The sequence below is a fragment of the Salvelinus sp. IW2-2015 genome, unplaced genomic scaffold, assembly GCF_002910315.2.
Source record: "Salvelinus sp. IW2-2015 unplaced genomic scaffold, ASM291031v2 Un_scaffold996, whole genome shotgun sequence".
NCBI classification, from domain to species: Eukaryota; Metazoa; Chordata; class Actinopteri; order Salmoniformes; family Salmonidae; genus Salvelinus; species Salvelinus sp. IW2-2015.
The window spans coordinates 91,518-118,701 of record NW_019942678.1 but is presented as its reverse complement, the minus strand read 5'-3'; the positions used below and the strand labels follow the sequence as shown (position 1 = coordinate 118,701).

The window sequence follows — 27,184 nt, the reverse complement described above, 5'->3', positions numbered from 1 at the left end:
ATGGGAGGTATTGACATGTTGAATGCACCGAGCTGTCTGTCTAAACTACTGGCACACAGCTCAGACACACAAGCATACCCCACAAGACCTGCCACAAGAGGTCTCTTCACAGTCCCCAAGTCCAGAACAGACTATGGGAGGCACACAGTACTACAGGGAGTAATGACTACATGGAACTCTATTCCACATCAAGTAACTGACACAAGCAGTAAAATTAGATATAAAAAAAACAGAAAAAAAAACACCTTATGGAACAGCGGGGACTGTGAAGCAACAAACATTGGCAGACACTTACACACACGATAACATACGCACTATACATTCACATGGATTTTGAACTGTAGATAGGCGGTGGTGGAGTAGGGGCCTGAGGGCACACAGTGTGTTGTGAAATGTGTGAATGTATTGTAATGTTTTAAAATTGTATAAACTGCCTTAATTTTGCTGGACCCCAGGAAGAGTAGCTGCAGCTTTGGCAGCAGCTAATGGGGATCCATAATAAATACAAATACCCTATATAGCGCACTCCTTTTGACCAGAGTCATTTAGGCAATAGGGTGCCATTGTGAAGCAGCATTGTTTCAGTAAGGCCATGCCCATATTTCAATACCATACAATAACTTGTAAACGATAATCAAATAGCCTAAATATCAAACAAAAAAACACACCGACGGAGTGAAGATATTTAGTTCWTTTTTGTTGTTTATTTCAATGGCTCATCTGATAAAAGAAACTTATCTCTGTGTCACTTCAACAAAGACTACAAAAACAGCTTTACAAAAATAGACGTGGGACATTTCTGGTGTCATTTCATTGGACAAGTAGTGTGGTTGTGTGTGTGTGTTTTTCTCAGCACAGTTCTGTAGACATAGAAAAATGCACAGTATCGCTATAGCAACACGTACAGGACACCAATCAAGGCTGCAATATGCAACATAGTGTTCAGAGCTCTCGGCTTTCTGGCAGCAAGGATCAACGTCGAGTCAAATCACACAATAATGTCAAAAAATTAAGTTATAAAAGATGAACCAGTGGTGAGGGCTATACACAAGACAGTGACGGCTGTGAGAGAAGACTTCTAGCCGTAGAAATAGGAGTCAATCTATTGCTATGGTTCTACCAACAAAAACATATTGCACCTTGAGACCTCAGCGAGAAGTAGCTTTTTAGTGAGGGAAGACCGAGTTTTTAAAATCTAAAACAGGGTCGTATTCATTAGGTCACACCGTAGCAAAACGTTTTGCAACAGAAAAAAAACGCTTTCTTATTGGACAAGTTAATATAGTCCCTCCCCGTTTGTCCGTTTTCTTCCGTTTGGTGCCTAATGAATATGACCCAGTACTCCACACCGACTGCATCCATCTTTATTAAACACAGGAAGAACAGGAGTAAATAAAATACACTTCAAATAATAGGAATGTAAAATAACAAACTGAGGTTAACAAAAAAAGGCAGAATCCCTTTGTCTATAAAAAGTAGTGATGGCCGTACAGTGAGTGGGTCTGGGTAGATTGACATAGTTCAGAAGAGATCAGGCAGAAAKATATTTGGTTGCTAGTAACAACATACAGTTCTCTAGTAAGCCCTTCATTCCATTTCTAGTAAATTACTATCTAGACTACAGTAAGGTATGTTCATGCTATAAAAAGGTTTAGACACATTTCAGATGCTTGACAGATAACTTGCTTAAGCAAGCTTCATACAGCGTTCAATTAAATAAATCTCTGATATCTAAGCCTAGMACATTGAGAATCAGAACATAAAAACCTATATAGAAAATGTTCTGAGAAGCAGAACACAGCCTTAGTAGTATCAGCATAGTTCAAGTCTGAAAACTGCTGGGGACAAGGTACAACCATAGTAAAAACATACACATTCAAAAGCATATGGACAGAGAATAGGACCAGAAGTTTACACCGTTGCAGATAGAAATGTGATTTATAGAGCTTCCATTATTCCCTGCTCTACACAACAGATACCCATAGCTGATCTAAATAGCACATTTCTATCTAAACATTCTATAACGTTCCAACTAACTCTCCTTCTGAGTGAGCCCAATTTAGATTTTTTTGGCCATCGCCACGGTAACCAGCGAGACCCAGAAGGGGAATCTGGATGTGTTTACGTTCCAACAGGAAGTAGAAGTTTGGGAAATGCAGTGCTGGAAATGTGGGAAGCAATTAGTAATGACAAGCTGCAGATGGGCTGTGTGTTTCATCGTCTGCAAGGTCACGGATTCTACCAGGATGCAAACTTAGTGTTTGTTTATATAGCTTAGTATGTCATTTAAAAATTCAGGTCCTCTTCCTCAGAGAGGTAGATAAGTGAGAAACCCTCCTGGGTGCCATGCTAATATCTACTTAAAACACACTCATTAGGACACAGTAAGAAGACAGCTGATCGGGTAACCTCAGCAATAAGGAGACGGCTGATTGGATATTCTCAGCCTAACCTGAGCCTGAATATACAGTTATACAAGGGCACAGAAAAAAACATTACAAATGAACAATGTTTATAGGCTGTTTACACGCTGGTATAAAAAGAACTCAAACTAAACTAACTTAACCAAAGAATACAAAATAAAGCAACAACGAATAAATGTGTCAATATAAATAAAAAGCTACGGCACGTTTCAATGGCATCGTATTCAAGTAATCCGTTAAATCAAGTCCCTGATATACGCTGTGGTTCATGGAAACAAGTCTTCAGCTCACACAGAACCATCACTTCTAATAGAAGGCAGCAGCATTTCATTGTCTACTTCAACAAAGTTCTAAGCATAGAATTAGAATGCCAATCATTCTATTTCTATGTTTCCAAGTCTCCTTTATCATGAGCATTCCATGTCAGTTCACTTCCACTTGAAGTCTGAGTGGAGGGACGTGGGAAACAAAGCTTCACTTTTTAACCCTCATTACGAGACTTGGTGGCTGTAAGGAGAGGTGACAAGGAGGGAGGAAGGGAGACTAAATGCTGTAAGGAGAGGTGACAAGGAGGGAGGAAGGGAGAAGGATGAAAGAAGAGAAAGTCAAAACATGACAGCTATGTTAAAACTATGGATTTCCCCTGCTGTGACAGAACAATGAACTCTGTGGCCTCCCCTCCCCAGCCAGAGAGGATTTTGGGTAGGAATTCTCAGAATGTCCCTGGAGCACTTAGTGACGAGTGACATAATCCCTTTATTCACTGGCATAAGAGTGATATAAGGCTGACATAGCAAGTGACACAGCCTTTTCAATTCACTGGTATGTCTACTTATAACACTTCATACCACTGTTCCCAAGTCAGCAGCTCAATATGTCACTTTACTGGCCTATTTCTCGTCTTCAGTTGAGTTGATATTTTTGGATTACAGTGAGAGACCCAGCAGCACTTCATCTTCATCTGAATTCACAGACAGACATCACTCTGGTCGAAACACAGGAGGCACTGAGGAGGAATCATGCTGCATAGCCTCTGGTTCACAGTGATAACAGCCTCTTAACCAGGGACATACTGTGACCATTCTACAGTGGGTTAATGCTATTGCCTTGGAATCATGTTCCTGTGACGTGATCGGAACACAGCGCTCAACATCAGTCAGTGACGTCGCAGTGACATCAGGTGTCATGTCAGTGTGATGACCTCTACGGGGTCATCGGTGCCCTTTGACCTTTGCTTGTGTTTTAGCCGTCTTTCTCGCCGTCTCTGTCTGAGGGTGGGGGGCGCAGGGCGGGGGGCGGCCGAGGAGGGGGACGGGGTGCTGATGGGGAGAGAGAGGAGGTCTGCCAGGGAGCGGAGAGGAGGAGGAAGTAGTGAGGGAAGAGGATTGGAGCGCTCCCTGTCCCTGGCTCGGGGCGGTTTGCTGTTCATCCTCTCCTCCGTCTCCTGGCGTCACCTATCGAAGCAGCCCGCTGACGTGAAGGTGTGGTGGGGGCCCACGCCCCCCAGGTACCCTCCGCTGTAGGCCATACTGAGGCAGTGTCGCGGCTCCGCAGCCAAGGCTACCTGCATGGAGATGGGGCCCTGCAAGGCCAGCGGTGCCACCCGAGCCCCAGGCTGCAGCCCCGAAGTCAGGCTAGGATAGGAGGGGAAGGTCCCTGCTGTGGAGGTCATGGTGTTGGCCCCAGTGAGCAGCCCCATCCTGTGGCTTTGAAGGATGTCCTGGGACATGTTGACCACAGCAGGCCCCAAAGCCTGGGAGTCAGCTAGCGCGTGGAGCTGGGACAGGGAGGGGGAGTGCTGGGAGAGGTGAGGGAAGCCCACTGGGCCAGGCTGGAAGAGGAGYTGCTGGGGGTTGGAGGAGGTAGCTGGTCTCTGGACCGGGGAGAGGTGGGAGGGAGGAGGGTGGGACTGGAGAGAGGAGGAGCAAGACAACGGAGGGGTGGATTTGGGTTTGTTGGCCTCCTTCACATCGTTGTCATGGGCACTGTGGAGGAGAGACAGACGGGGAGGTAGAACAAGACGTGTGTTATCATCTGAGGACGGTGACAGTGGATTGTCATGTGTTTACAGTTAACCTACATGAGCAATGAGAGAATTAACATGGAGATCAGCTCGGTCAAATGGATATGATCAGGTCTTTGCATACAAGCATTCAACTGGTCTCAGGTGTGTCTGTCCTGTATGAGAGAGACTTAATGTGAGGTGAGGTGGCCCCAGGTGTGTGAGGTGGCCCCAGGTGTGTGAGGTGGCCCCAGGTGTGTGAGGTGGACCCAGGTGTGTGAGGTGGACCCAGGTGTGTGTGTGTGTGAGAGACTTACAGCAGCATGAGTTTGATGCAGTGTGTGAGGTGGTCCCAGGTGTATCCAGTCAGTAGGTGTAGAGACGTGGTCCAGCTCGGAGAAATCTGGAGACAGATACGAGACGCCGCTACGCATGCTGCTGCCACCTGAGACGGCCGGAAACTCAGGAACGCATGGTCTAGAGGAACACAGCCAATCAGACTGTTAGTAGTGGTCTAGAGGAACACAGCCAATCAGACTGTTAGTAGTGGTCTAGAGGAACACAGCCAAATCAGACGTTAGTAAGTGGTCTAGAGGAATACGCACAATAGACCTGTTAGTAGTGGTCTACGAGGAAGCACCAGAATTCAGACGTTTAGTAGGGTCCTAGAGGAAACAGGCATCAGACTGTCTAGTAAGTGTTAGTGGGCACAGCATAGCCGCTAGAGTGATCTAGACCAGCCAATCAGACTGTTAGTAAGTGGTCTAGCGAAGAACACACCAACTTGCAGACTGTTAGTAGTGGTCTAGAGGAAACAAGCCAATCAGAACGTTAAGTAGTGGTCTACGCAGGAACAACAGCACATCAGACTGTTAGTAGTGGTCTAGAGGAACACAGCCAATCAGACTGTTAGTCAAGTGGTGGCACCATCAAGTTAGAGGAGAGCACAAGCCAAGATCTAACCGTTATGTAGTGGCTTAAGAGATAACAGCCAATCAGACTGGGTTATATAGTGTCTACGACCCGTCTCACATGACTGTATATGCCCTATGAGAACACAGCCAATCAGACGTTATAGTGGTTCTAGAGGATATCCATGCCAATCAGCGTTAGTAGTGGTCTAGAGGACAACACAGCCAATCAGACTGTTAGTAGTGGTCTAGAGGAACAAAGCAATCAGAACTGTTTAGTAGGGTCTAGAGGAACACAGCAATCAGACCCGTTAGTGAGTTGTAGAAAACACAAGCCAATGTTCAGAAACCGTTAAGTTTAGTGGTTCCTAAGAGGAAACCAGACAATCAGATGTTAGTGAGTGGTCCCTAGAGGGAACACAAAATTCAACCGTTATAAAGTGGGGTACTAGAGGAACAAGCAATCCAAGACGTTAGTAGTGGTCCCAAGAGGAACACAGCAATCAATGTGTGTTAGTGGTTAGAGGAACCCAGGCCAATCAGACGTTTGTATGTCTAAGAGGAACACAAGCCAATCAGAAGGTTTAGTAGTGGTCCTAGAAGGGAAACAGCCAATTCAGAATGTTAGTAGTGTCCTAGAGAACAGCAATCAGGTTTGTGACAAGCAATGAGTCTACCATAATATTTTCATAACTGTCCGCTCTGTTTTTCTTCCTTCGCATCCCCTCCTCTTCCTCTCGAATATATCATCTTTCTCTGTGCTCTCTTCAATTTCACCACCCATCCACGTCTTCTTCCATCCCTCCTCTCTTTCTCGCATTCACGCTTTTCTTCCTGTGCCCTCTCCCTTCTGTCAACAACCATCACTTTCCTTGTTCATCGTCCTCTCTCTGTTTCACCTTTTCTCCTGTTGCTCCTCATTCCTTCCACTGAACAATCACTTCATTCCATCCTCCTCTCATCTCGCCTTTCCACTCTTTCTCCTGTGCTCTATCTTCAACCTGACCATCAACTTCCCTTCCATCCCTCCTCTCTCTCGCTTTCACCTTTCTCCTGTGCTCTCATTCCTTCACCCCACCCATCACCTCTCCTTCCATCCCTCCTCTCTCTCGCTTTCACCTTTCTCCTGTGCTCTCATTCCTTCACCCCACCCATCACCTCTCCTTCCCTCCCTCCCTCCATCACCCCTCACCTTGCAGTGACACCTCCAGGAAGTAGTGTGTGTACTTGTCCATAAAGGTTTTGGTCTTGGAGAGGGAGGAGAGAGGCCAGCCGTTGTACAGGTCTCCCTCCTGCACCGAGGCCTGGAGGTAGTAGTCTATGAAGTGGGCCGGGGTGGGCATACACARGTTCCAGCTGAACGTCTCCAACAGCAGCAGCTCCATCTTGATGAGGTCTCTCTTGTTGAGAACAAGGYTCAGAGAACACATGAAGCCCAGGGAGTTGAGCTGCTCCAACTTAGGTACACGATCCTCCCTCTCCTCAAACTTACCTACAGGGCAGAGAGAGTTTTAGAAGGTAGCCTACACAAAAACCTTTCCTAATAAAACACTACTTTGTATTTGTCACATGCTTCAGTGTAGACTAAACTGTGAAATGCTTACTTACCAACCCTTCCCACCAATGCAGAGAGAAATAAAAATATTAAAATAATAGAAAAGCAAAACACGTAATAATAAATACACAATGAGTAACAATAACCAGTACAGAGTTGATGTGCAGGGGTACGAGGTAACTGAGGTAGATAGTGCCATCGGTAAGTACTCAGACCCCTTGACTTTTTCAAGGGGTCTGAGTACATTACAGTACCCGCAAAACCCCAGTCTTCATTAAATAGTACCCGCAAAACCCCAGTCTTCATTAAATAGTACCCGCAAAACCCCAGTCTTCATTAAATAGTACCCGCAAAACACCAGTCTCAACGTCAACAGTGAAGAAGCGACTCCGGGATGCTGAGAAGGAGTGAGGAGGGGGGGAGGAAAGAGAGCAAGAAGGAGTGAGGAGGGGGGAGGAAAGAGGGTGAGAAGGGGTGAAGAAAGAGGGTGAGAAGGAGTGAGGAGCCCGGGTACTCGGGCACTTTTCCCTAAAAACACCTATTAAGCCTCTCGGTTCTCCTATAAACCTGTTTCAGCAGGAAAACTGGGAGTGAGGCGCTGACATGGGCACACGTGGCACCCTCATGGCACAGAGAACTGATGAGGGAGATAAGGTTAACAACTAGGCCGACTATCTACAGAAGATACATGTATGTTCAGGAAATGTGTACAATACCCATGTGTAGAGTACTAGGTACAGACACACAACAGAACATTGTTCAAAAACAAAGAATGGACTAGGTTACATTCACATCTGATCTCACACACAGTGTTGGGAAGGAACGTGCCTGTCACAACTACCGTATTATTGAAGTCCTAAACCCCAACAGCTTGGATTAACAGTCTATGGACAAGCCTTGTCAACATACCACGGATCACAACACTAACGTCATGGCAACAAAGACAGGAGAGTTGGAGGGACGGGAGGTTTGATGTAGTTGGTGTGAGGACCACCTGAACAGGCCTGCCTGGCTACGTCTGCCCTCCCTCCACCACACTACTCCTTGGTTTTTCCTTGCCTCGCACTCTTTCCACACTATGTCAATTTTCATCCACCCTCATTTACCCCCCCCCCCCCCTTCAAATCAACACTTAGTCACATCGCCGAATCAACAAGGTAGACCTTACCCGTGAAATGCTACTTTACAAGACCTTAACAACAGTGCAGTTCAGCATAGTTTGTAGGAGCACGTAAAACATCAGCCCCCCCCTCTAATCCACCCTCCTCTCCTCTTTCCCTTAACCCCTTTATAATTCCCTTCCTAGTCGTCTTAAGACCAGCTGAACCAATGTGTGTGTGTGTGTGTGTGTGTGTGTGTGTGTGTGTGTGTAATATATATATAAATAAATAAATATGGGCTCTTTCAAGTGTGATTTTTACTGCTGATGCCGCAGCCTGCCATTAACCCTGTAGGAGAGAGCCGTAGAGAGCCCAGCCAGCAGCCAATCACCCCAGCAGGATATAGCAGGCCTCAGGAGGCAGCTAACACATAGGCTGTAATGGAGTCTCATAACCAGAACAGGAAACAGTTACTGCTGTTCTGTTCACTCCCACCCACTACTCCAGTTGCTTTAGCATAGGGCCGGCCCACTCCAGCCCAGACCCAGTCTCAGGCTACACTTTCCCATTCACACTCATATCCTATAGGCCAGTAGTCTAGTCTGTCTGTCTAGTCTGTCCACAGCCATAAAATGGCCATGAATACACCCCCCCCATCATCATCTCCACAAAACCACCTCTTACATCCTGGTAGGGTTAGGGGACCGGTTGTGACATTGTGTTGTCAGTCTTCTCATTGTGATGGCTCTTTGGTTTACCACTTGCATTGGCTGTTGGTTGGGTGTGTGTTTAACAAGGGATACAACAAACTATTTCAACTGCAATTACATTTCTGAAAATAGGTAGAAGTCATAGGGACAAAAGGTGATTTAGTACTGCAAGCTGCTTTTGAGCGTTTATGTTAATTACAAGAACAACCTGTCCTGTTTCATGTCAACAAGATGAACACAGTGACTAATCTACGCGCTGTGTGAGAAAAAGAAAGGGCGCATTCCTCTGCTGTCAGTAGGTTGCTCAACGATCCTATCTGAAGAGCGAGAGAGAGTCTAGTCAGTGCTTCCTCTGCTGAGCCAAGTGCATGTCTGTCCTCTTCAGAAACTAACCTCCCTCAGGAGCACTGGGGCTGCGGGTCGGCCCTGTGGACGTGTGCTGAGAGGCTGTAGAGAGCGCCCAGAGAGAGAGAGGTAAGAACAGCAGGATGTAGTCATGTCCTCTCTCTTCCCAGGTGTGCTGCTGGGGGGTATTAGACTACTGCTAAAGGAGTGTAGAAACCAGAAAATGCTCTTCACTAAAGTCACAGAGAGGAGACTACGGTTCCGGTCTTCACTAAAGTCACAGAGAGGAGACTACGGTTCCGGTCTTCACTAAAGTCACAGAGAGGAGACTACTCTTATGGTGTTTCTACCTCACCCACCGAGACAGACTTTATTGATTTCTATGAATGACCACACTGCTAGATCCGGTCACTGCACTCTTCATTAAAACAAATCACCTCTTCTGAAGGAGTTTATGAGAAGGGGGGAAACTATTTTAGCACTGCTTGCCTATAAACTAGACGTAGATGATTCAATCTAAAAAGAACACACTTCAACACTCAAGTGTTTTTTTWATTTAACTAGACAAGTCAGTTAAGAAAAAAAGTATTATTTATAATGACGGTCTAGCCCGGCCAAACACGGACAGCGCTGTGCCAATTGTGCGCCGCCCAATGGGACTCCCAATCACAGCCGGATGTGATACAGCTGTGATACAGCCTGGATCAAACTACAAATACCTACTCAACATCCACCAACCCCATTTCTCAAGCCTAATAGGTACAGTGCCTTCAGAAAGTATTCATACCCCTCGACTTAATCCACGTTTTGTTACAGGCTGAATTCAGAATATATTATCTACACACAATACCACATAATGACAAAGTGAAAATAAGTTTAGATTTATATTTTACATAAGTATTCACACCCGAGTAATACTTGGTAGAAGCACCTTTGGCCGCGATTACAGCTGTGAGTCTTTCTGGGTAAATCTAAGAGTTTCACACCTGGATTGTACAACATGTGCCCATTATTCTTTTCAGAATCCTTCTCGGTCATTTAGGACCATAACAGAACCAAAACACAAGAATCACACATATAACAACCTTACGCTTATTGTGGACAAACATTCCTTTACTTACAATGCACTTTGCCTTTCAGAATCAATTGGTAATAAGACTCAAATTCTTATAGATTATCCTGAAAAGAGCTCACCGAAGTGTATTAATCATTTGCAGGTCTTGACAATAGATTTTCAAGTAAATTTAAGTAAAAACTGTAACTCGGCCTCTCGGGAACATTCACAGTCTTCTTGGTAAGCAACTCCAGTGTATATTTGGCCTYGTGTTTTAGGTTATTGTCCTGCTGAAAGATGAATTCATCTCCCAGTGTCTGGTGGGAAGCAGACAACCAGGTTTTCCTCTAGGATTTGGCCTGTGCTTTGCTCCATTTCKTTTCTTTATTTATCCTGAAAAACTCACCAGTCCTACAATCTAATTGCTTTGCCATTTTTTTTTGCAGTATTACTCCAGTACCTTGTTGCAAACAGGATGCATGTTCTGGAATAGGTTTTATTCTGTACAGGTTTCCTTCTTTTCACTCTGTCATTTAGGTTAGTATTGTAGAGTAACGACTATGTTGTTGATCCATACTCAGTGTTCTCCTATCACAACCATTAAACTCTGCATCTGTTGTAAAGTCAACATTGGCCTCATGGTGAAATCCCTGAGCGGTTTCCTTCCTCTCCGGTAACTGAGTTAGGAAGGACACCTGTATCTTTGTAGCGACTGGGTGTATTGATACATCATCCAAAGTGTAATTAATAACTTCACCATGATCAAAGGGATATTCAAGGTCTGCTTTATAATTTTTTTCCCATCTACCAATAGGTTCCCTTCTTTGCGAGGCATTGGAAAATCTCCCTGGTCTTTGTGATTGAATGTGTTTTTAAATCYCTGCTCGACAGAGGGACCTTACAGATAATTGTGTGTGTATGGGGTTCAACATTGTCTTTGTTAAACACTATTATTGCGCACAGAGTGAATGCATGCAATTTGTTAACCACCTGTTTACTCCTGAACTTATTTAGGCTTGCCATAACAAAGGGCTTGAATACTTATTGACTCAAGACATTTCAGCTTTTCATTTGCTAGTTTGTAAAAATGTTGATAAACATAACTACACTTATGGGGTATYGTGTGTAGGCCAGTGACATGAAACTGCGATTGAATTCATTTTAAAATTCAGGCTGTAATACAACAAAATGTTTCTGAAGTCCATCTCTCCCTCCCCCTCCCTCTAATTTGCCGGCTCGTCTTTCATTCAGATGAAATTGGTCACAGCTCCACCACAAACTCCCCCCCCCAATGAGTGTGTTCGTCCTATAGGCTCTGCCGGTTAACACAATGTAGACGCAGACTGAGCTCTGACCTCAAGTGCCTAACGCTTGTGTGACCAGGAAGAATCCTCGGCCCTCTGATCTCCTGTCCAAGGCCTAGGGGTCTGGAACACTTTTGTGGCGAGGAAGAGGGGAAGAAAGGAGGGGTTGTGGGGGAAATGGTGACCCCCCCTTCATACTTTGCCTCTGGCAATCATAGCCCCCCCCCCCCGAAGTGAAACACTAATCAATAACAAATGGCATCATGACATTTCAGTCCTAGCCTGGTATTTGTGTAAGAAACAAAAGACCTCTATAGAACCAGAACACAAAGTCCTTAAATAATACATCAATGGCATTAAATCAAAATCTAATGACATTAAATAATAAAACTAGCCTACATTTCGTGGGAAGGGAAAAAAAGCAGCATTGAAGAAATCACTGTCGTAGATCACAGCCATTTTACCGTCAACTCATAATTCCATTAATTATCAGACCACAGATTAATTATCTCATAATTACAATCAAGCATCAGAGAGACAGACAGAAAGAGAGGGGAGGAGAAACTGCGGGAGTCCCCCTGTTAATCTACATATCGAGAGGTTCAATTCAAACATGTCCCGTTCTGCATGCCCCCCCTTCCAATTCCTCCCTGTTAAACATCAGCGGTCGGCATCTCTTTGAAGCACCGCTCAGCTCGTTTCTGCGCCCCCAGGGTTGGATGTGGAAGCGGGGGGGGGGGGGGTAGAGGTGCTTTAGGGGCCCCTGCCCAGTCTCTGCCTGGGCCCTGACGAGTGATGAGACTCAGAGGAACATCCTAGCAGTGAGCTATGGTGGAGGATAAGCACTTAAACACACCTAGCAGTGAGGCTATGGTGGAGGATAAGGCCATCTGAAAACACTCCTAGCAGTAGAGGCTATGTGGAGGATAGGCCATCTGAAAACACTCCTAGCAGAGAGGCTATGGTGGAGGATAAGGCCATCTGAAAACCTCCTAGCTAAGGCTATGGTGGAGGATAAGGCCATCGTGAAACACTCCTAGCAGAGAGCTATGGTGGAGGATAAGGCCATCAAACACTCCTAGCAGAGAGGCTATGTGTGGAGGATAAGGCCATCTGAAACACTCCTTGCAGAGAGGCATATGGTGGAGGATAAGGCCATCAAACACTCCTAGCAGAGAGGCTATGGTGGAGGATAAGGCCATCAAAACACTCCTAGCAGAGAGGCTACGGTGGAGTATAAGGCCATCTGAAACACTCCTTGCAGAGAGGTATGGTGGAGGATAAGGCCATTCAAACACTCCTAGCAGAGAGGCTAGGTGGAGGGATAAGGCCATCTGAAACACTCCTTGCAGAGAGGCTATGGTGAGGATAAGGCCATCTGAAAACACTCCTAGCAGGAGAGGCTATGGTGGAGGATAAGGCCATCTGAAACACTCTAGCAGAGAGGCTATGGTGGAGGATAAGGCCATCTGAAAACACTCCTAGCAGAGAGGCTATGGTTAGAGGATAAGGCCATCTGAAACACTCCTAGCAGGAGAGGCTATGGTGGAGGATTAAGGCCATCTGAAACACTCCTAGCAGAGAGGCTATGGTGGAGGATAAGGCCATCTAAACACTCCTTGCAGAGAGGCTATGGTGGAGGATAAGGCCATCTGAAACACTCCTTGCAGAGAGGCTATGGTGGAGGATAAGCCATCTGAAACACTCCTAGCAGAGAGGCTATGGTGGAGGATAAGGCCATCTGAAAACACTCCTAGCAGAGAGGCTACGGTGGAGGATAAGGCCATCTGAAACACTCCAACCTCTTGGCTCTCTGCTAATTCTCTCTTTCTCTCTTGGAGGACCTGAGCCTAGACCATACGTCAGGACTACCGGGCATGATGACTCCTTGCTGTCCCCAGTTCACCTGGCCTTGCTGCTATTCCAGTTTCAACTGTTCTGCCTGCGGTTATGGAACCCCTACCTGTCCCAGACCTGCTGTTTTCAACTCTTAATGATCGGCTATGAAAATCCAACTGACATTTATTCCTGATTACTATTTGACCATGCTTGTCACTTATGAACATTTGAACATCTTGGCCATGTTCTGTTATAATCCTCACCCGGCACAGCCAGAAGAGGACTGGCCACCCCTCATAGCCTGGTTCCTCTCTAGGTTTCTTCCTAGGTTTTGGCCTTTCTAGGGAGTTTTTCCTAGCCACCGTGCTTCTACACCTGCATTGCTTGCTGTTTGGGGTTTTAGGCTGGGTTTCTGTACAGCACTTCGAGATAATAGCTGATGTACGAAGGGCTATATAAAATAAACTTGATTGATTTGATCCTAGCAGAGAGCTATGGTCGGGGATAAAGCCATCTGAATGGAGTTCTAGTCAGATAAGATACTAAGTAGAAGCCTCTACATGTCAACCTCGCTTGCAGCCAGTCACATAAATAACACACAAATGCACACACGAAAACACAACCTCCACTCATGTCTCTGCACCCCTCCCCCACCCTGGGCCAGGGCTCCTGTTGACGGGCTTTTGTTTGGGCCTGACTCAGGGAGCATATGGCAGGTGGCCCTCTCCCTCCACACACACACACACAGTCCCTCCCAACCCTCGTGCCCCCAGGCAGGCCTGCTGCAGTGTGTGTGGGTTGGATGGGGTGTAGCTGCTCTTTTTAAAGCCCCTTCTCTGTAACACAAACCGTTAGCCAACTTATTGCAGGTCATCCACAGCCGGCACACACACACCATCCAGACAACCATTAGAAAACATTCAAACCCACCCACTGAACCCATTCAACCAATGCACCAGCAGCATACCACAGGGTTACAGCTACTAGGCTCCATGTAGCAGGACAGCAGCATGGGAGACATCCTGAATAATACACAGCTTAGAACTAACTGTCAACTGCCATCTGACCTCATTGAGGGAACAGACAGAGATATTACAATACAACATGATCTGACCTCATTGAGATTGCATGAACATAGTGCTGTATATCTATTGGAAAGACACCACTTCTGATCTCATCAGGCAACAATGTTTAAATGTAGATGCCACTACACTGTGAAAAAATAAATACAAATAGCCAAACTCACTGACTGCAGAGAGAGAGACAAAAAAGGTCCAGTTGCCAGGACCACAAATTCCATCTAGACACCGTTGCCCTAGAGCACACAAAAAAAAACTATACATACTTCGACCTAAACTTCAGCGCCACAGGTAACTTCCACAAAGCTGTGAACGATCTGAGAGACAAGGCAAGGAGGGTCCTCTATGCCATCAACAAACAAACAAACCCCACAGAGCTCCAGGACAGAAACATAAATTAGACCCAACCAAATCATGAGAAAACAAAAAGATAAATTACTTGACACATTGGAAAGAATGAACAAAAAAAGAGCAAACTAGAATGCTATTCGGCCCTAAACAGAGAGTACACAGTGGCAGAATACCTGACCACTGTGACTGACCCAAAATKAAGGAAAGCTTTGACTACGTACAGACTCAGTGAGTATAGCCTTGCTACTGAGAAAGGCCACTGTAGACAGACCTGGCTCACAAGAGAAGACAGGCTATGTGCACACTGCCCACAAAATGAGGTGGAAACTGAGCTGCACTTCCTAACCTCCTGACAAATGTATGACCATATTAGAGAGACATATTTCCCTCAGATTACACAGACCCACAAATAATTCAAAAACAAATCCAATTTTGATAAACTCCCATATTTATTGGGTGAAATACCAGTGTGCCATCACAGCAGCACGATTTGTGACCTGTTGCAACAAGGAAAGGGCAACCAGTGAAGAACAAACACCATTGTAAATACAACCCATATTTAGGGTTATTTATTTTCCCTTTTGTACTAGAACTTTTGTGAGTGTAATCTTTATTTAATTATTTCACTTGCTTTGGCAATGTTTCCCATGCCAATAAAGCCCTTGAATTGTGTGTGTGTGTGTGTGTGTGAGAGAGAGCAAGTCACAAGTCTATGATTTCATTAGTGAGAACAAATAGCTGCTATGCAGAGCAGAGCTGAGTGGTCTGACTTCAGGGACAGAAGAGAGGGATGCCAAGAAGAGTCATGTTGGAAGTCACTGGGCCACTGTGCATGGGGGGGGGGGGGGGGGGTCAATGCAAATAGTCCAGGTGGCCAATTGATTAATTGTTGAGCAGGCTTGGGGGTAGAAGCTGTTAAGGAGTCTTCTGGACCTAGACTTTGTGCTCCGATACCGCTTGCCGTGCGGTAGCAAAGAGAACAGTCTTTGACAACTTTTTGGGGCCTTCCTCTGATACCGCCTGGTATCTAGCTCCTGGATGGCAGGATAATTGGCCCCAGTGATGTACGCATTAACCTCTGTAGCGCCTTACAGCCGAGCAGTTGCCATACCAGGCGGTGATGCAACCGGTCAGGATTCTCACGATGGTGCAGCTGTGGAACTTTGAGGATCTGGGGACCCATGMCAAATCTTTTCAGTCTCCTGAGGTGTGTCTTGRYGTGTTTGGACCATGATAGTTTGTTGGTGATGTGGACACCAAGGAACTTGAAAAACTCTCGACCCGCCGATGTTAACGGGGCGTGTTCGGCCCTCCTTTTCCTGTAGTCCACGATCAGCTCATTTGTCTTGCTCACATTGAGGGAGAGGTTGTTATCCTGGCACCACACCACCTATAAGCTCTCTCATTGTTGTTGGTGATCAGGCTGATAGTTTGTTGGTTGATGTGAACACCAAATAGTTGACTGGGGCCAATGGGGTGTCTAGACTTTTGGCATCTACGAGCACCATTGAAATKATCCGACAATTCGAAGGGTAAGAATTCCTTTAGGAAAAAGGCTTTGATGAAAGGATGTTAAATGCGCAGAAGGACTTTATACAATAGGTCTCCTGACCCTGTGGTTGTGACTGGGAAGAAGAAGTTGGGACACTCCATTTCCTTCCTCTCGCAAATGGAACACGGACAAATACAAAACCACACACACAAATACCATGGAACCACAATTTTCTTTACCTTGCTTTCTGTGAATGTCTATGAAAACACACACATCGTTCAAACACAGGGAGAGAGAGAGAGGTGGAGGAGAGAGACCAGAGAGCGATAGAGAGATGGAGAAATACTTCCAATAGGCTAACAGGATTAAGTGCTGACTGTTGAGAGGTACAATGGAGAGTGTGATTAATTAACCTAGCGCAGAAGCCCGTGGAATTTTAACAAAGACAATGTGTTCCTTTCAAAAGTCTATGTACCAAACAACAACCCTATTCCCTATATAGTGCACTATTTTGGACCAGGGCCCATAGGACGCAGGTCAAAAGTAGTGCATTACATAGGGAATAGGGTGCCATTTGGGACACACAGAACGAGCCCAGAGCAAAGCTGGCATCAGACCTGAAACCCAGCAGGACCGGAGTACTGAACAACCAACCAGTCAGAGAAGTTGAGTTAATTAATTAGGCCAGATTCCAGCACCTCAGGAGATTAAACAGCAAACTCAATCAGGACAACCTTGAATCAAACAGCCCTTTCAAGCCTTCATCAATCACACAGAGCTGMTCCCTAGAGTCTGACTCTGTTCTCTCACTGAAAGAAGCAATCAAAAGATTCCATTCATTCGTCTAGTAAGAGAATCCTCTAACAGGATTTTTGGTCGATATATTTTCATCTTTTCATTTAGTCTTCCAGTAAACTCTACGAGCTCCCCGAAGCCTCACACACACACGTCTCCCCAGTGAGCGGGCCCCGTCCCAGACTCACAGTATGACAGCATCATTAGTGTAATTACCCATGATGCTCTGTGAGCTGTGTTAATGTACAGACTCACAGACTAGCCGTTAATCACCACACACACACACACACACACACAGACCCACTTACAGCAACTACACCTACACATAGTAACAGCAGTAGAAGCCTAGATCATGGTATATAATCTGACTCCAAGATCACAATCAGCTATCTGACAAAGCCCAGGTCCAAGGTTCCTTTATGTCGTTATTCCTGCTCTAGTGGGTTTCATACGCTTTGCTGCGTAGGACATTCATTTAGACGAGGTGCCATCAGGAACGACTAAAGACAAAACCCCCCCCAGACACGTTATCAAAGGTAGGATCAAAGCTATGTGCATGAAGACGTACCGACACAGGTGTAGGCTAATCCTCACCAAGTCACAGACAGACTGGGCTTCTAGCTAAACAATGTGAAAAGGCACAGCACCACAAATGATATAGGGTTTTGCAGCCATCCATTGTCTGGAAACTGGAGTAAATGATCACTGAAGGTACTGGATGGGAACAGAGTGTGTTATAACTTCATATAACCATTCAACAGTTTAAGAAATGTGCTGCGAGAACAAGATGGCGCTGACAGACATGGCAGCTCCGCTTCTAGATCCTAAGCAACTTTGCAGTATTTTGTTGTTTTGTCTGTTATTTCTTAGGCCAGAATGTTTTTTTTGCGTTATTACATAGAGCAGGAAATATCTTTTGGATATCAGAGCAGCGGTCAGTCACCAGCATTACGACTTTTCTGAAYTGGATCCTTTGTTCGTACACACCCAGGGCAATTGAACTCATCCCAGAGGCTGCTCCAAGACGCCACCGGCGGAGAAGAGGTATTCGGAGTGGACTTCTAGTCCAACTCAGGAAGTGTGCACACCATCCTCCACTTCCGAGTATATTACCCGCTAATGTTCAGTCTCTGGACAATAAAGTAGACAAAGGCTCAGCGCGAGGATCTCCTTCCAGAGAGACATCAGGGACAGTAACATACTTTGTTTCACAGACTCATGGCTCTCTCCAGATATACTGTCCCTGTCCATTCAGCCAGTTGGGCTCAGTACATCAWGCAGACAGGAATAAAGAACTCTCCRGGAAGAAGAAAGGTTGTGGTGTATGTTTCATGATTAACTACTCATGGTKTGATTGTGACAACGTACAGAAACKCMAGWCCYTTTGATTCAACCAACCTAGAATACCTCACAATCAAATGTCGACCGTATTACCTCCCAAGAGAATTCTCTTTGGTTGTAGTCACAGACGTGTATATTCCCACTCAAGCCGATACTACGATGGCCCTCAAGGAACTACACTGGACTTTATGCAAATTGGAAATCACATATCCTGGAGGCAGCATTTATTGTAACTGCGGATTTTAACAAAGGAAATTTGGAGAAGGGGAAAAGCTTCAAGTTCCTCAGCGTACACGTCACTGAACCTGAAACGGTCCACCCACACAGTGTGGTGAAGAACGTGCAATAACGCCTCTTCAACCTCAGGAGGCTGAAGAAATTTGGCTTGTCACCTAAAACCCTCACAAACTTTTACAGATGCACAATTGAGAGCATCTTGTCGGGCTGTAYCACCGCTTGGTAGGGCAACTSCACCGCCCACAACCACAGGGATCTCCAAAGGGTGGTGCAGTCTGCACAACGCATCACCGGGGGAAAACTACTTTCCCTCTAGGACACCTATAGSASCCGATGTCACAGGAAGGCCAAGAAGATCATCARGGACAACAACCACCAGAGCCACTGCCTGTTCACCCCTCTATCATCCAGAAGGCAAGGTCAGTACAGGTGCATCAAAGCTGGGACCGAGAGACTGATAAACAGCTTCTATCTCAAGGCCATCAGACTGTTAAATAGCCACCACCTGGTWMCTCAACCCTGCACCTTAGAGGCTGCTGCCCTATATACAGACATGGAATTACTGGCCACTTTAATAACGGAACACTCGTCACATATTAGTTTACAAATTGCTTTACTCATTTCATATGTATATACTGTATTCTATTCTACTGTATTTTAGTCAATGCCACTCCGACATTGTTCGTCCTAATATTTATATATTTATTAATTCCATTCTTTTACTTTTAGATTTGTGTGTATTGTTAGATACTACTGCACTATTGGAGCTAGGCACACAACCATTTCACGACACCCGCAATAACATCTGCTAAACATGTGTATGTGACCAATAAAATTTGATTTGACTTGAATTCCACTGTCAGCTGAAGGAAACTGACAGAGCATTATTCTGTAAAGACTCATGGTACTTACTGGCAAGGAGCAGGCAGGACAGAGCGATGACGTAGAGCTGTTTGACGGCTACATCGTAGTGGTCCATGAACAGGTCCAGTAGGTAGACAGAGAGGTGTCTGGCTGTAGGACACAGCTGGTAGCGGTTCGACAGTATGGCCAGCAGGTCCGCAAAGTACCGACGCATCCCTATCTGAGGGGAGTGGGCCCGGTACACAGGCAGCTTCAACTCCTAGAGGGAGAGGATGAGGAAGATGGAGAGAAAAGGAAGGAGAGGAGGAGAAGGTAGGTGGAGAGAGAGAATTAATATAGGTTCTAAGACATTAATATGGGTTCTAACACAGGTTCTAACACAATATGGGTTCTAACACATTAATATGGGTTCTAACACAGGTTCTAACAGAGGTTCTAACACATTAATACAGGTTCTAACACATTAATACAGGTTCTAACATGTTCTAACACATTAATATAAGTTCTAACACAGGTTCTAACATTAATATAGGTTCTAACACATTAATATAGGTTCTAACACAGGTTCTAACACACTAATAGAGGTTCTAACACATTAATACAGGTTCTAACACATTAATACAGGTTCTAACATGTTCTAACACATTAATATAAGTTCTAACACAGGTTCTAACATTAATATAGGTTCTAACACATTAATATAGGTTCTAACACAGGTTCTAACACCTGTCTCTTATACACATCTAGATGTGTATAAGAGACAGATCTAACACAGGTTCTAACATTAATATAGGTTCTAACACATTAATATAGGTTCTAACACAGGTTCTAACACACTAATAGAGGTTCTAACACATTAATATAGGTTCTAACACATTAATATAGGTTCTAACATAGTATAGGTTCTAACACATTACTATGGGTTCTAACACATGAATATAGGTCCTAACAGAGGTTCTAACACATGTTCCAATACATTAATATGGGTTATAACATTAATATAGAGGACAGGGTTCCCCATGGGGAGGAGAACAGGAAGTAGTGGTGGCTGTAAGAAGTAGTGGTGGCTATTCAGCATGATAAATGTCCATTGCGGTGGGGGCAGGGTAGAAGCCTGTTGGGGGAGCAGAGCGGGAAGGGGGGGTGGTAGCTGACTAGTGGTGGCTATTCAGAAGCCTAATGGTCTGGGGGGGTAGAAGCTATTGGCCAGTCAGTTTTGCCATGACGCTCCTGTACTGCCCGTGTCTGAGTGATGGAAGCGGGGGGAACAGGCTGTGGCTCGGGGGGCTGGTGTCCCTGATGATCTTCACGGCCTTCCTGCGACACCTGGTGTTGTTGGTGTCCTGGAGGGAAGGCAGTGTGCACCCAATGGGGCGTTCAGCTGAGCGTACCACCCTTTGTAGTGCCTTGTGGTCAGCGGCGGTGGAGTTGCCGTACCAGGCTTTGATGCAGCCAGACAGTATGCTCTTGATGGTGCTCCTGTAGAACATGTGATGCAGCCAGACAGTATGCTCTTGATGGTGCTCCTGTAGAACATGTGATGCAGCCAGACAGTTATGCTCTGATGTGTGCTCCTGTAAACATGTGATGCAGCCAGACAGTATGCTCTTGATGGTGCTCCTGTAGAACGTGATCAGCCAGAACAGTATGCCTTGATGGTGCTCCTGTAGAACGTGATGCAGCCAGACAGTATGCTCTTGAGGTGCTCCTGTAGAACATGTGATGCAGCCAGACAGTATGTTCTTGATGGTGCTCCTGTGGAACGTGATGCAGCCAGACAGTATGCTCTTGATGGTGCCTCCTGTAACATGTGATGCGCCAGACAGTATGCTCTTGATGGTGCTCCTGTAGAACATGTGATGCAGCCAGACAGTATGGCTCTTGATGGTGCTCCTGTAGAACGTGATGCAGCAGACAGTATGCTCTTGATGGTGCTCCTGTAGAACGTGATGCAGCCAGACAGTATGCTCTTGATGGTGCTCCTGTGAACATGTGATGCAGCCAGACAGTATGCTCTTGATGGTGCTCCTGTAGAACGTGATGCAGCCCAGACAGTATGCTCTTGATGGTGCTCCTGTAGAACATGATGCAGCCAGACAGTATGCTCTTGATGGTGCTCCTGTAGAACATGTGATGCAGCCAGACAGTTGCTCTTGATGGTGCTCCTGTAGACGTGATGCAGCCAGACAGTATGCTCTTGATGGTGCTCCTGTAGAACATGTGAGCAGCCAGACAGTATGCTCTGATGGTGCCCTGTAGAACGTGATGCGCAGACAGTATGCTCTGTGATGGTGCTCCTGTGATCGTGATGCAGCCAGACAGTATGCTCTTGATGGTGCTCCTGTAGAACATGTGATGCAGCCAGACAGTATGCTCTTGATGGTGCTCCTGTAGAACGTGATGCAGCCAGACAGTATGCTCTTGATGGTGTCCTGTAGAACATGTGATGCAGCCGACAGTATGCTCTTGATGTGCTCCTGTGAACGTGATCAGCAGACAGTATGCTCTTGATGGTGCTCCTGTAGAACGTGATGCAGCCAGACAGTATGCTCTTGATGGTGCTCCTGTAGAAACATGTGATGCAGCCAGACAGTATCGCTTGATGGTGCTCTCTGTAGAACATGTGATGCAGCCAGACAGTATGCTCTTGATGGGCTCCTGTAGAACATGTGTGCCAGCAGAACAGTATGTTCTTGATGGTGCTTCTGTAGAACACGGAGGACAGGGGACAGGCTGATTTTCTTCAGCCTCCTGAGGTTAAAGAGTCGCTGTCTTTTTCACCGTGGTGTCTGTGTAGTTTGACCATTTCACATGCACCTTGTATCCAACCCGCTGAATTGCTCCTCCACTTTGTCTCTATACTTGTGTCTCGTCATCTTGATCGATCTGTGTAGGTCGTATTTGTACTGTTTAATTAACCATACAATTGTCCCCTGGTCACCTTGCCGTGTTCATAAGCAGCATCTCTCTCCTTCAGTTTCCTGACAAGGCTGCCATCAATCCATAGTTTTCGATTTGGRTACATTTTSAAAGACACCATTGGTATCACATAATCTACACATTTTTTTGTCATGAATCCGGTGACTAAGTTGGCATGTTTATTGATGTTATTCCCAACATATTCCAGTCCAATTGATCAAAACAGTCATGGAGCATGGATTCCGATAATGTTGTACAGACGTGAAACCGGAATGTCCCTGGAGACAGGGTTCCCCAAGGGGAGGGGTGGTAAGGAGGCATGGTGGTTCAGCAGTAGGGGTTATGTTAAACCCCTAGCACATCTCCCATTCATGTTCAATTAGCAGCTGGTGTTTCAAAGGACAAAATTAGAAGAGAAGACATTACTATTGAACTACAGGGCTCTGGTCAAAAGTAGTGCACTATATAGGGAATCGGGCTCTGGTCAAAAGTAGTGCACTATATAGGGAATCGGGCTCTGGTCAAAAGTAGTGCACTATTTTGTGAACAGGGTTCCTTTCTTTGTTTGTTTTTTAAAAACACACCCCAAGGACGCACCCAGTGTCCTCCTAGTCAACCATATACTGTAGCATAGGGGAATAGAGGAGTGTCCTTGGGGTGGAGCCTTCTGCTTAAAGATGCATTTGACAAGGGGAGAGCTAAAAACAGACTTCTTCTCCCGCAAATGTACTGCCTTTAATGCTTTATGAGTCTGTCTCTATCCTAATACAGGCTTAGAAAATTAGAGTTGCTTTGGTTTTTCAATAAAAGCGTTGTTTCTTCTTCATACCACACATAGATGGATATTTGATCTAAAAAAACAAAACAAACAAGGGCTTTATAATGTGGATTTATTTAATATCATATTAAATAAGGGATGGATTAATCTTTTTACGTAGTGCTGTACCAGTTTGTAGTTTGCTGTTAAAGGCACACGAAAAACATCCACCCATACTAAAAATACAGGTTACTATTGTTGTCTACTTCAGAGACAGAGAGCCTACTTCCCTTCCCTAAGGGTTGTCCAAACAACAAACACTACCCCACCCGTAAACCTAATCTTTACTGGACACTGACGCCGTAGCGTCTGTCAGCATGACCAACGTACTGAGGACCACAATCTATGGCACACGTGTGCCTCACACATATTTAATCTGTGAGTTTCATCAATTATCTGTTGAGTTTGTTCTATGTAGGCGATACAGAAACAATGGTGATCACTAAGGTGATAGGCAGCTAAAGGAATCTGAAGGACAAAACATTAAAAAGTGTTAGACACAGAAACCCCCGTAAAACACCACCCCCGCCTTGAGTTCTCCTCTCTTCTCCGCCCCCCTCATTGCGTGCCTTGCCTCTGGTCCATCTGTCTGTCTGGGGGTTCAGGAGCATTGTGGGGAACCGCAGTGGAAGGCAGGGGACTCTGGATGCAGAGAGGAGCAGACTAGCCTGCTGATGGGCTACACGTATTTAGAAATAGGGTTTATGTCTGGGGCGTTGTTTTGGCTTTCAAAGACACTGGACAAGTTACATCAGCATAATTGCTTATTTACACAGACTTTTTGTCCTTGGTCTGCTGATTGGTTGAAGGGTTGGGGGAGTCAGAATAAATCAGAAGGGAGGCCCTAATCTACATACCCCCTGGTTACAGACGTCATACCCCCTGGTTACAGACGTCATACCCCCTGGTTACAGACGTCATACCCCCTGGTACAGACGTCATACCCCCTGGTTACAGACGTCATACCCCCTGGTTACAGACGTCATACCCCCTGGTTACAGACGTCATACCCCCTGGTTACAGACTTCATACACCCTGGTTAAAGACTTCCAACTCATAGTGAGTCAGACATGAGTAAATAAAATTACTGTGGTAGGCTAAGTGAATGACTTGTAATGAGACTGCCCGATTGTAACAGAGCGGGGGCAGCTGCCTGCAACAGTGCCATCTACTATCCAAATACTCCCCCTACACGTGACGTGTGCGTAGACACACACACACAAACCCCTACTTCATATTGTCCCTCCTACATAGAATCAAATTAGCTGTGATAATCTTACTCCCTACAAGAAGACTGCAGTCCAGTGACAGATGCTGCCATTAAAAGGGACACACAGTAAAAAATATAATCATGCTGGAGGTTTGCCTAATTACTGTATCAGCCAATTAATGAGCCTCAGCCCTTCTATGTAATCTAAATTAGATCACTTCCAAATAGATGACAGTCATGTAATTATATCTGCCAACATTAACTACACAGTGTAATATAGCTAAATGTATGAGTTGAGTGGCTATCAAGGCACTTATGGCTTGGATCTTTATTTTTATAAATGCACAACACTAGGTGAACAAGAAAACATACATTTTACCTCTTATCCAGAACGACATAGATGAGCTATTATGGTTAAGTGCCTTGCACAAAGAGCACACCGGCAGATTTGGTTTACAAGGTCGGCTCGGGGATTCGAACCAGCTACCTTTCCGTTACTGGCCCAATGCTCTTAACCGCTAGGCTACCTAGATTAGTTGCCGTCTTGTTTAGGTTAAACTGCATTTAAGCACAGGTGATCTGCAGGCCACCAAACTCAAAACTTTCTCCCTGGCATTAAGAACATCCCCATAATACCTATTTCAACATGCAGTTGAGATTCTTATCACATGTGGCGATGATAAGAGGAAAGTGGAACTCAGGGAATGAACCAAGGAGACCCAGCGAACTGGATTCATAGAATCGGAATTCAGAATTCTATTCATTCTAAATTCTATAGTCTATTCATTCTGATTCTATGACTGACTGGTCTTACCTTGATGCGAAGGGACTGATGGATATCCTCTGCTAGCTGTCCTTTCCACCATTGTAACTCCCTTTCCATCTTTCCCATTCAGAGAAGGCCACAAGGATGAAGTTCAACCCTGCAGACACACAGCAATGTGGGCTAAGTCAAGAGACATCCTGGCTGTATGCCGCATGTTAGGGTTGTTGGTGTCTGATCACAACTCTTAAAACATCTATTTTTATAAGAGAGAGGAAGTTCCAGCAAAGCAACAAATGTGTTGATTTCTAGGAAAAAATACATTTCATCTTTTCAATGTAACTTGCACTATGAAGTAATAACAAATCAAATCCTAGAGGTGAGTGGGTTGTGCGGGGTGACATGCCTTTGATATACATTAAGGAATCAATTGAAAATCGATTGCARTTAAAGATCAGCACTTGATCAAATAAAACACACCATATAGCCTTCCGAAATGTTTACAAAGCAAAATTCTGGAAAACTATTCAAAATAGTCGGCTGCTCTTTGGTAAGCTTAGACATGTCACTGGCACTGCATCGCCCTTGATCATGACTCTCGGTTCCACTACATTATGCAGGAAGGGGGGGGTTGTTAAAAGCCGTGACGTCTGAACATTAACACGCTTCGCTTGCTGTACGGTTCTGGAAGCATAAGGATCATTTTTTTTCAGATCTGCGAGAAATATATACATTTTTTAAATGTTAAATTGATACACACCTTTATAGGGTTAGGGTTCCCACACGGCCATATTTCCATGTTACAGCGCTTGTTTACGGAAGACAGAGTGGACTACCTGTGCTAAATAGCTATCTGCATCTCCGAACCTGTTTGTAAACGGAAGACATGCGCCACAAACTTGTCACTGAAAAATACTGTTGGCTGCAACTGTGTTAAAAACCGTGTACACTAAGTGTGTATTTAGCGTTTGTCAAATTATTTTGTTGTGATATTAAAGTATAGGGATTTATGTTTCTAGAACCGTACCGCRATTGATTTACATTTAGATGCAGTGTTAACTGTTTTGGCTGTCAGAGCCAATTCGCCCTTTAAACAGAGTATGTAAGGTCCTTGGACTAAGGAGTAACGTTAGGCTCCTTTAGTACAATATTGGACTATGGTACTGCACTGCACTGCATTCCCCCGTGCATGTGGGTGTGATTTAAATGCCCCCCTGCAGTGGAAAAAAACGAAATGGATGGGAATTATAGCGCTAGGTTAACAAAGTAACTTTTTGTTGTAGTCCTAACAACAAACAACAAATTACTACTTTGTCACAAATTTCCTTATGAGAAAAGAAAACAATACGTTGATCATGGGAAAAATTGTCAAGACTGTCATTCAGCGGTGTCAACACCACGAGACGAGACGGTTTCTCCAACAGTGTTTTTTTAACAGAAAAGTGTACCGGTCTTTCGTTTCTAATACTCTTTTATTTATAGGCCTATAACTCAAACTTAACAAAGATCGCACGTGAATATTGACCGCATTAAATCCTTGACACACACATTTAATCAACTTCTAAATTCGCGACATTTCCATGATCGCATGTGCCGCTCACCCTTTCCGACAGGAATACCCTCAGACCTCTTTGTTTCACTCCGACATCCTGAATGAGAGAATTCCTCTTTGGGAAGTTTTGTGTTATCCTCGGTACCGGCGAAAAGCGACGACGGTTTCCGTTATTCGGGTGACAAAGTAACAATGCTTCAGAACAGTTTAATTCCGCTGTTTTCTAGTCTGTTTACACTTTTCCAACGATTTTTCCACGATCGTCTCTTTCTAACGAGTTCCCGTTCAACAAAGTGGTTGGCTGCCCCAGCTGCTGTTGGGGTCGATAAGGAGCTCGTGAACCTGCGTACGCGAAACACCGAGTGTGAGATGGGAAATGTAGTCCAAAAACCCGTGACTAAAACTACGGCAATAMCTCTTTCTCTAATTGATTTCAGTTAAACTGAACATGTCTCTCTTAGATATGAAAAACTTCACAAAAGCTGGCATTTTAAAAACGGATAGTACTGTAGAGATGATTA

The 27,184-nt window shown here is 45.1% G+C and overlaps 1 protein-coding gene across 2 annotated transcripts; it reads right to left on the bottom strand.

Moving 5' to 3' along the window:
* Positions 1-684: 684 nt before the first annotated feature.
* LOC112069375 (cyclin-J) lies at positions 685-26,993 on the bottom strand. Of its 2 annotated transcripts, XM_024136699.1 has the most exons (7): positions 26,713-26,993; positions 25,872-25,978; positions 25,163-25,271; positions 19,451-19,661; positions 6,529-6,828; positions 4,743-4,902; positions 685-4,408 (listed from the first exon to the last, which is right to left on the bottom strand). In XM_024136699.1, exons 3-7 carry the CDS (start codon positions 25,238-25,240, stop codon positions 3,874-3,876), a joined length of 1,284 nt encoding a protein of 427 aa, XP_023992467.1. In that variant the 5' UTR covers positions 25,241-25,271; positions 25,872-25,978; positions 26,713-26,993; the 3' UTR covers positions 685-3,873. The 2 variants fall into 2 exon arrangements, with proteins under 2 accessions (XP_023992467.1, XP_023992466.1); XM_024136698.2 differs by lacking the exon at positions 25,872-25,978.
* Positions 26,994-27,184: the final 191 nt, after the last annotated feature.